The sequence below is a fragment of the Macaca nemestrina genome, chromosome 8 (genome assembly GCF_043159975.1).
Source record: "Macaca nemestrina isolate mMacNem1 chromosome 8, mMacNem.hap1, whole genome shotgun sequence".
In the NCBI taxonomy this organism is placed as follows: domain Eukaryota; kingdom Metazoa; phylum Chordata; class Mammalia; order Primates; family Cercopithecidae; genus Macaca; species Macaca nemestrina.
Window position 1 is genome coordinate 89,618,320 of NC_092132.1, and position 9,092 is coordinate 89,627,411.

Sequence of the window (9,092 nt, forward strand, 5' to 3'; positions counted from 1 at the left end):
TTTGAATGTCACTGATTTATTTTTATATTCTACAAGCATGTCTAGGTCAGTGGTTCTCAACCAGAGGTGATTGTACCCCCTAGGGAACATTTGCTAATCTCTGGAGACTTATTGTCACTACAGGCAGGAGTTGGGGTGTGAGGGGGTGCTACAAACATTTAATGGGTGGGGGCCAGGGATAGAATTTATGGTAACCTATAGGATAGGAATATATTTCTATGCATATGATTTTGGAAATATTGGACTGGAGTTTGGGAGAAAGTCAGAATTAATGATGGAGATTTCAGTCATTTGCACTGAGACAGTTACTTAAGCCATGAGCTTTATAAGGCAGGTGAGAGAGAAAGAAAAGTGCTGAGAACAGACTGCAGGAGATGTAGCACTGAAGGAGAAGGCCAAGGAAGAAGTGCCAAAGCTGACTGAAAGGGAACTGGCAGAGAGGTAAGAGAACAAGTAAATTTGTGTGACAGAAGTCAGCAGGTGAGGTTTTAGTAAAAAATGGGAATGGTCAGTAATACTAGTTTTTGAAAAGAGATGAAGGAAGATGAAGAGGAGAAAAGCCTGCCTACCTTGTAATTATACTTTCAGAGAGTATAATTACAAAAAAAAAAAAAAAATCCAACAAATGTCATGTTCTCTTTTTCTTTTTTACCCTATTCTTGTTAAATGCAATACATGTCATGTTAACTGAATCACTTAGAAAATGGGATGAATGGGCCATGCTTGGTGGCCCACACTTGTAATCAGAGCACCTTGGGAAGCTGAGGTGGGAAGACATGAGGCCAGGAGGTCAAGGTTACAGTGAACTATGATTGTGCCACTGCACGCCAGCCTGGGCAACAGAGTAAGACACTGTCACTCAAAAAATAAAATGGGATGAATATATTTTGATTATGATTTTTATATAGTCTTTGGTGTATGTATAGTTTGATTTATTTAAAAAATATAAATTATGGTAAAAACACATATTATGGTAAAACATATGGTAAACACATAATATGGTAAAACATAGTAAAACAAATTATTCTGAAAACAGGTACAGGTACTATCTTAACCATTTTAAAGCATACAGTTCAGTACTATTAAGTACATTCACATTGTTGAGCAACAGATCTCTAGAATTTTTTCTTCTTGCAAAATGGACTATACCTATTGAACACCAACTTCCCATTTCCTCTTCCTCCAGCTCCTAGCAACCAACATTCTCCTTTTCTAAGACTTTGACCACTTTAGATACCTCATATGAGTGAAATCACATGGTGTTTGTCTTTTTGTGATTGACTGATTTCAGTTAACATAATGTCCTCAAGGTTCATCTATGTTGTATCATGTGATGGAATTTCCCTCTTTTCTTTCTTTCCTTTTTGATACAGTCTTACTCTGTAACCCTGACTGCAGTGCAGTGGTGCAATCTTGACTCACTGCAACCTTTGTCTCCCAGATTCAAGTGATTCTTGTACCTCAGCCTCCCAAATAGCTGGAATTACAGACACACGCCACCAGTTTGTACTTTTTTACTTGGTACAAGTCTATACTTTTTTGCTTTATATACTCAAAGTCTGTGCTTTTTTACTTGGTATTTAACTCCCTTCATGATTTAATTGAAATTAATTTTAAAGCCTTACCTCACCCACCTTTGAATACCTGAAACTCCAGCCAAACTGGCTAACTCGCCATTCCTTACAGTAGTTTTCCTGTACTCTTTTCTCCTCATGCTCCTTCCTTTACCATTATTAGAATATTATGGGTCCTTGGAGACCCGCACGAAACAGTACCCTGTTCATGTGTCCTCTCCTGCTCACTGCCCACCCAGTGGGCTCTCAGGTCTGAACTTCTGAACACTTTCTTTTCATACCTCAGATGATACCCATCACCAATGATCTCACATTTTAGTTATTTTGTACTTGATTCTTCCTTTTAAGTTATGAACTCCTTGAGATTAGAGACTTGTTTCACTAATATTATAATTTCCAAAGCACCTAATATTTTTTGAATGAATGAATAAAATTCTAGAGGTACACTTAATACACATCACAGAACACAACCTATGTGCCAGTCACTATGTTAAGTACCTGAAGATGTCCCTTCAGTTTCATGTAATCCTTATAACTGTATGAAGTAGTTCTCATTTTACAGGTATGAAAACTGTGGTTTAGAGGGGCATTTTTTTGTTTGTTTGTTTTGCTTTGTTTTGAGATGAAGTTTCATTCTTGTTGCCCAGGCTAGATTGCAATGGTGCTATCTTGGCTCACTGCAACCTCCGCCTCCTGTGTTGAAGTAATTCTCCTGCCTCAGCCTCCCAAGTAGCTGGGATTACAGGCATGTGCCACCATGCCTGCTAATTTTGTATTTTTAGTAGAGATGGGGTTTCACCATGTTGGTCAGGCTGCTCTCGAACTCCTGTCCTCAGGTGATCCACCCACCTCAGCCTCCCAAAGTCCTGGGATTACAGGTGTGAGCCACCATGCCCAGCCAAAGGGGTGTATTTTTAAAATACATCTTTGGCCTAGTGTTTATTAATCTTCTTTAAAGATTAAAGTCTAAAAAAGTATATATGTGTGTACCATGAACTATGTAAATACATATATCAGAATTTTAAATAGCCATAAACCAATTTAAAAATAAAAATTGACCAGGCATAATGACTCATGCCTGTAATCCCAGCACCTTGGGAGGCCAAGGCAGGAGGATCTCTTGAGTCCAGGAGTTTGAGACCAGCCTGAGCAACACAGTGAGACCCTGATATAATTATTCAGTATGTATGGTGATAAAAGAAAATATACATTAGTGTTTACTAATAGCTGGAAAGAACTAAGTCTTCCATTTGCCTACTTGAAAATTTTCTACTTTTTTTCCTTTTAATATTTTTTCTTTAAGTCTCCTTTAGTGTTTATCATGTACAAGATATTGCTGTGCTTAATGCTGGAGAAATACTAAGATGTATCTTAAGGAGCTTACAGTGTGGTATAGAAAATAGACACGTGTACAACAACTATAATTCAAGGCTTAATAAAATAAGTATAAGAAATGTGCTGCAGCCAGGCACGGTAGCCCATGCCTATAATCCCAGCACACTGGAAGGCCAAGGTGGAAGTATTGCTTGGGCCCAGGAGTTTGAGAACAGCCTGGGAAACTTAGTGAAACCCCATCTGTATAAAAAAAAAAAGAAAAATATATATGCTTCGGGTATACTGAGAAGGAAATCATTAATTCTTAGGGGTGATGGGAGGTAAATCAATCTATATTAAGATCTACTAACAATAACTTTTGTTTTCTTAATAGACGAAGAATGCTGTTCAGGCTTTGATTGATAAGCATCAAAGAATACCAGGAAACATTATGAGTGCTTTGTTAGAACGTTTTCATTGATAATAAAGGGTCAACTAGAAGATGATTTAATACATTTATATTTATATTAAGTGTTTGTATCTAAGGTACTGTCTTCTGAATTTTGTAGGTCCTATAATTAGTATTTTTTTAAAAAATCATGTTAGTAAGCATCTTTCACAGAATTCATTGGTTTAAAATTGTATTGTCAAATTTGTTTTTGCTATTGTGTCAAATACTAACAAATTACACACCTAATAATTCAGAAAAATATGTTTTATTTGTAAATTCCTAATAATGTATGCTAAACATATAGATTCTTAAAGTTAAGTTTATTAATAGCAGCAGTTTAGGTTAAACAAACATTCCTGGATAATGCATTAAATTTCTGTATCTGTTGCCCTGAGCTGATTTTGATAGATGGCGTAAGCTAGGGGTTAGTATAGTTGTTTAAATTAGAAAAAAAGTGCTGTTTTCTGCGCCTCATTCCCTTCATGACCTTGGGCAAGTCATGTAATGTTTTTGTGCCTCAACAATTCACTTTTTAAAAACATGATCGTATGGTGAATGATATTATTTTGTTATTTATATTTGCTGTGATTGATAACTATTGAACCAAAATTATAATTAATTTAAACAATGTCAAAATCCTTTAGGAGTTATGTATATATTTTCTCCATTGTGTGTTTAAATTATGTCTTCAGATATCATGTCCAGTTGCCAAGCACAATGAAAAAGATTATTTTTTAAATTGAATAAAAAAGAAATTAGGAAAAATAAAATTTCTTATTATTTTTAGTATGATATTTTTAACAAGAGTCTATAAGCAAACAATATAGGGTGTGCTGTGCATTGTCACCCCTATACTATGGTCTTAATAACGCCAGTTAAAAATCACTGTTGTGCTCTGCATTTTGTGTGTTAGAAGCTGATTCTAAGCTGAGGAAAGCAGAGTTCTCTACTTTTGCTCACTATTGAGGCTTACCCAGTTTGACTCTGCGGCCAATGAAGTGGTTTATTGCTTCAATAAAAATATACTTGAATGATAAATTTATTTATTTTTGTTTTGTTTTGTTTTTATTTAGAGATGGGGTTTTGCCACGTTGGCCAGGCTGATCTCGAACTCCTGACCTTAGGTGATCCACCCGCCTCAGCCTCCCAAATTGCTGGGATTACAGGTGTGAGCCACCATGCCCAGCCTGAATGATAAATATATGGGAACACAGAGCCCTCTGAAAAATTAATGATTTTCAATTTGTCTTCTTGAAAAATGAATTTAAGTATTATTTAAACAGAAAAGTGTCAGAAATCAAATACAGTATCTCCCTCTCCCTTTTTTAAATGTTAAATTACTAGGGTTTTTGTATAGCTTTTTGTATTGTGTGTATTTATGATATGTGAAATGTGTATAAAATTAAACAATGTGAAAATAAACCTGAGTTGCAATTAATTTTCTTGTGAAATTACATGTGACATTTTAAAAATCTTTTTTTTTTTTTTTCTTTTTTGAGATGGAATCTTGCTCTGTCTGTTGCCCAGGCTGGAGTGCAGTGGCGCCGTCTTGGCTTGCTGCAACCTCCGCCTCCAAGGTTCAAGCAATGCTCCTGCCTCAGCCTCCTGAGTAGCTGGGATTACACAAGTGCGCCACCACACCTGGCTAATTTTTGTATTTTTAATAGAGACAGGGTTTCATCATGTTGGCCAGGCTGGTCTTGAACTCCTGGCCTCAGGTGATCTGCCCACCTCAGGCTCCAAAAGTGCTGGGATTACAGGTGTGAGCCACTGCACCCACCCTAAATAATCATTTTAAATTGATTTTTTTTTGTACTCTTTACACATTTCTCACCTAGAATCATATTCTTTTATGTAACCACAATGAAGAAACCTCACTTTCCAGTGTAATAAATATATTTTAATTTTGTGGTCAATGAGAAGAGTCAATTAATAATTACTTGCAGTTTCCTCCCCCCAGCAGTGAGAAGTGTTTGGTTCAAAATTGATGAAATATTTCAGAATGAATGAATAAATGATCATAAAATGAATGAGAAATTTGTTTTGGGTCAACTATTGAGTTTTAATGACTGAAGTTAGCCAGGAGTGGTGGCGTGAACCTGTAGTCCAGCTACTTGGAAAGCTGAGGCGGGAGGAATGCTTGAGCCCAGGCGTTGGAGGCTGCAGTGAGTCGCAATTGTGCCACTGCACAGCCTGGGTGATAGAGCAAGCCCCTGGTTCTGTTAATAAAGACTAAAGAAAGAACAGCATTTATTGCTAATTTGGCAAAAGCTATTATTTTTACAATATTTAAGTTTTACTGTTTTAGTTAAATTTTTTTTTTTTTTGAGACAGTTTTGCTCTTGTTACCCAGGCTGGAGTGCAATGGCATGATCTCGGCTCACCGCAACCTCTGCCTCCCAAGTTCAAGCAATTCTCCTGCCTCAGCCTCCCAAATAGCTGGGATTACAGGCATGTGCCACCACGCCCAGCTAATTTTGTATTTTTAGTAGAGACGGGGTTTCTCCATGTTGGTCAGGCTGGTCTTGAACTCCCGACCTCAGGTGATCCACCTGCCACGGCCTCCTCAAGTGCTGGGATTACAGGCATGAGCCACCGCGCCCGGCAATTAAAACCTTTTTTGTTTTAAAACCCTGATATTCAGACTAACATCAGTGCTTCAGATCTTTATCTTTGCTATTTGAGTTTAATTCCCATTTATAAGAGTCAGAGAATATGACTAAATATAGAAATATGTCTGGGCATGATGGCACACACCTGTAATCCCAGCCCTTTGGGAGGATTGCTTGAGGCCAGGAGTTTGAGACCACCTGGGCAACATAACAAGACCCCTTATCAAATAAGTTTTTTTTGTTGTTTGTTTGTTTGTTTGTTTTCTTTTTTGAGACGGAGTCTCACTCTGTCGCCCAGGCTGGAGTGCAGTGGCCAGATCTCAGCTCACTGCATGCTCCGCCTCCCGGGTTTAAGCCATTCTCCTGCCTCAGCCTCCCAAGTAGCTGGGACTACAGGCGCCGCCACCTCGCCCGGCTAGTTTTTTGTACTTTTTAGTAGAGACGGGGTTTCACCCTGTTAGCCAGGATGGTCTCGATCTCCTGACCTCGTGATCCACCCGTCTCGGCCTCCCAAAGTGCTGGGATTACAGGCTTGAGCCATCGCGCCCGGCCTTGTTTTTTTTTTTTTTAAGCTGGGTGCAGTGGCTCACACCTCTCATCCTAACACTTTGGGAGGCTGAGGCAGCTGGGTCACTTGAGCCCAGGAATTCAAGACCAGCCTAAGTGAAACCCTGTCTCTACAAAAAAACCCACAAAAATCAGCTGGGCATGGTGGTGCACACCTGCAGTTACAGCTACCTGGGAGGCTGAGGTGGAAGGTTGAGCCTGGAGAGATTAAGGCTGCAGTGAGCAATGATTGTGCCACTGCACTCCAGCCTCAGCAATAGAATGAGACCCTGTCTCAAAAAAAAGAAAAAACAAAAGAAACATAAGTAATGGAAAAAAGATGTATTAGTTTTTTTTTTCCCATAATTTTTCTTTCCCTTCTTACAACTTCTATTCATGTGTCTTGACCCTTTTTTGAGGAGTGTTCACAGTCAGAACCTGATGCAAGCATGAAGAGCCTCTCTCCAGAAGCGTAAATATGGCCCACTTCTGGGAAGTTTTTCTTACTCATTTTTAAAAACTTTCATTCTGAAACAATTTGAAGCTTACAGAAAAGTTGCAATTATAGTGCAGAGTACTCCCATATACTCTTCACCCAGATTCACCAATGTAACATGTCACATTTGTTTTATTCTTTTCACACTCCTGTTGCCCTTGCTGTCTCCACATATATATCTATACTTTTTCTCCTGGATCATCTGATAGTAAATTGCAAATACCATGCCCCTTACTGTTACCTGGACTGTGAAATCATCCATTTATAAAACCACAAGACAATGATTACACAAAAAAATCAAGAAAATCTTGATGGACATAATACTACTATCTATAGACCGTATTTAAATTTCACCAGTTGTCTCAGTAATATCATTTATATCAATTTTTCTTCTTGATTCATCCAAGGAAGGATCACACATTGCATTTAGTTTTCCTATTTCTTCAGTCACCTTTAATCTGGAATGATTCCTCAGCCCTTCTTTGTCTTCAATGATAGTGACCTTTTTGGAGAGGAGGGACCATTTATTTTGCATATAAGCCCTCAGTTTGTTTTTGCCTCACATTTCATTACGAGTTGATTCAGACTATGCATTATTTTAGAAATACAACATGAATGATGCTGCAGCTCTCTCCAGGACGTCACATCAGGAGGCACATATGTTGGTTTGTGTCATTAGTGGTGGCAATGACTTTGATCGCTTGGCTGAGATGGCATTCACCAGGTTCATTCCCTGTAGTTACTATTTTTTCCCTTTTTAATAAGGAAACTTACTTTGAGATTCTTTGAGACTGTGTATAGTCATGCATTGCTTAATGATGGGAATATATTCTAGAAATGCATCGTCAGGCGATTTTGTCATTGTGTGAACATCATAAAGTATACTTACACAAAGCTAAATATATTGCCTACTACACAAATAGGCTGTATGGTACAGCCTGTTGCTCCTAGGCTACAAAACTGTACGGCATGTGACTACTGAATACTGTGGGCAATTGCTACACAATATTTGTGTATCTAAACACAGCTAAATATAGAAAAGGTACAGTAAAAATAAGGTATTATAATCTTATGGGACCACTGTTGACTGAAATGTTACTATGTAGCACATAACTGCATGTAGCTGTTTCAGGATATGAGTATATGGGGAAATTTTTTCTTGGTCTCCACTATCTAGAGGGTGAAAATTTTGGGGTTCATGTCAATAGTTGCCCTAAAAATTATAGGCCACTGAAAATTTTGGCCAAAACTTTTGGCCATTTCAATGGCCAAAACTATGATTACTTTTGCACCAACCTAATATCTTGGGCTCTTAAAAGCCTTTGTAAGCTTAGAATTGGCCATTCTAGGTTCCTTCTGGGAAGGGCAATAAACACTGCCCAGTGCTGTATCTCAGAAGCTAAGGCTTTGCCATTTCACAATGGTGACTTGGGTTCAATTCCTAGCTTAGGGAATGAGTACTTTCTGGTTGATATTTGTGTGACCTTTGCCATTTGTTGATTCTCTTCACCTTCATGAACAACAACCTCTGACTTTCCAGCTTGAATTTTCCTTTCTCTGAGCTACCTTTGAAGTTTCTAGATCTTGTAAAAACTGCTTACCACCTCTTTGAAAATACCTCATACACCCATGGTGAAGTCATAAACTTAGTTAAGGCTTATTGTTTCACCTGGGAAGTTACCTTTAGTAAAGTTCAAAAGCCAGAAATACTGGCTGTAGGTCCTTGCTAGAGTCTGGTAATAAGAGATCTGGTTAAACGTCAGCTTAAGTAAAAGCAGATTATTCAAGCTATACATATATTTAAAAGGTCTTTATGGTTTTTCCCCCCTCTGGTTGAATCTTGTTTTTCTGAAAAAAGTTATTTTCTTCTCAGTTGATTGAATTGTTTTTCTCCATTTTATCGACTTGCCACTATTGACACCCAAATGAGAGGACCTAAGGTAATTTCTAACAGCCTGGGACTCCTGGAGAAAGGCAGAGGAGGTGCCACAGACCCCATTTTGGGAAAATCTTCTGATTTACTCATGGAACCCCAAGAATCGAAAGTGAATAGATCCCTCTCAAAATCTAAGGTTCTGTTGTGTTTTGCATTGAGTTAC

General features: G+C 38.1%; 1 protein-coding gene across 7 annotated transcripts in view; it reads left to right on the plus strand.

Annotated features, from left to right (window-relative positions):
• LOC105482278 (transmembrane protein 68) overlaps positions 1-4,777 on the plus strand; it is a 39,231-nt gene extending 34,454 nt beyond the window's left edge. For 4 of the 7 annotated variants that reach the window (XR_987519.3, XM_011742304.2, XM_011742305.2 and 1 more), the window contains one exon: positions 3,283-4,777. Coding sequence is in view for 5 of the 7 variants with exons in the window: in XM_011742304.2 (XP_011740606.1) it covers positions 3,283-3,369 (87 nt within the window). In the remaining 2 variants the exon portion in view is untranslated. The other 3 variants (XR_011607020.1, XM_071068232.1, XM_071068233.1) reach the window with 1 other exon arrangement.
• The last annotated feature ends 4,315 nt before the right edge of the window (positions 4,778-9,092 follow it).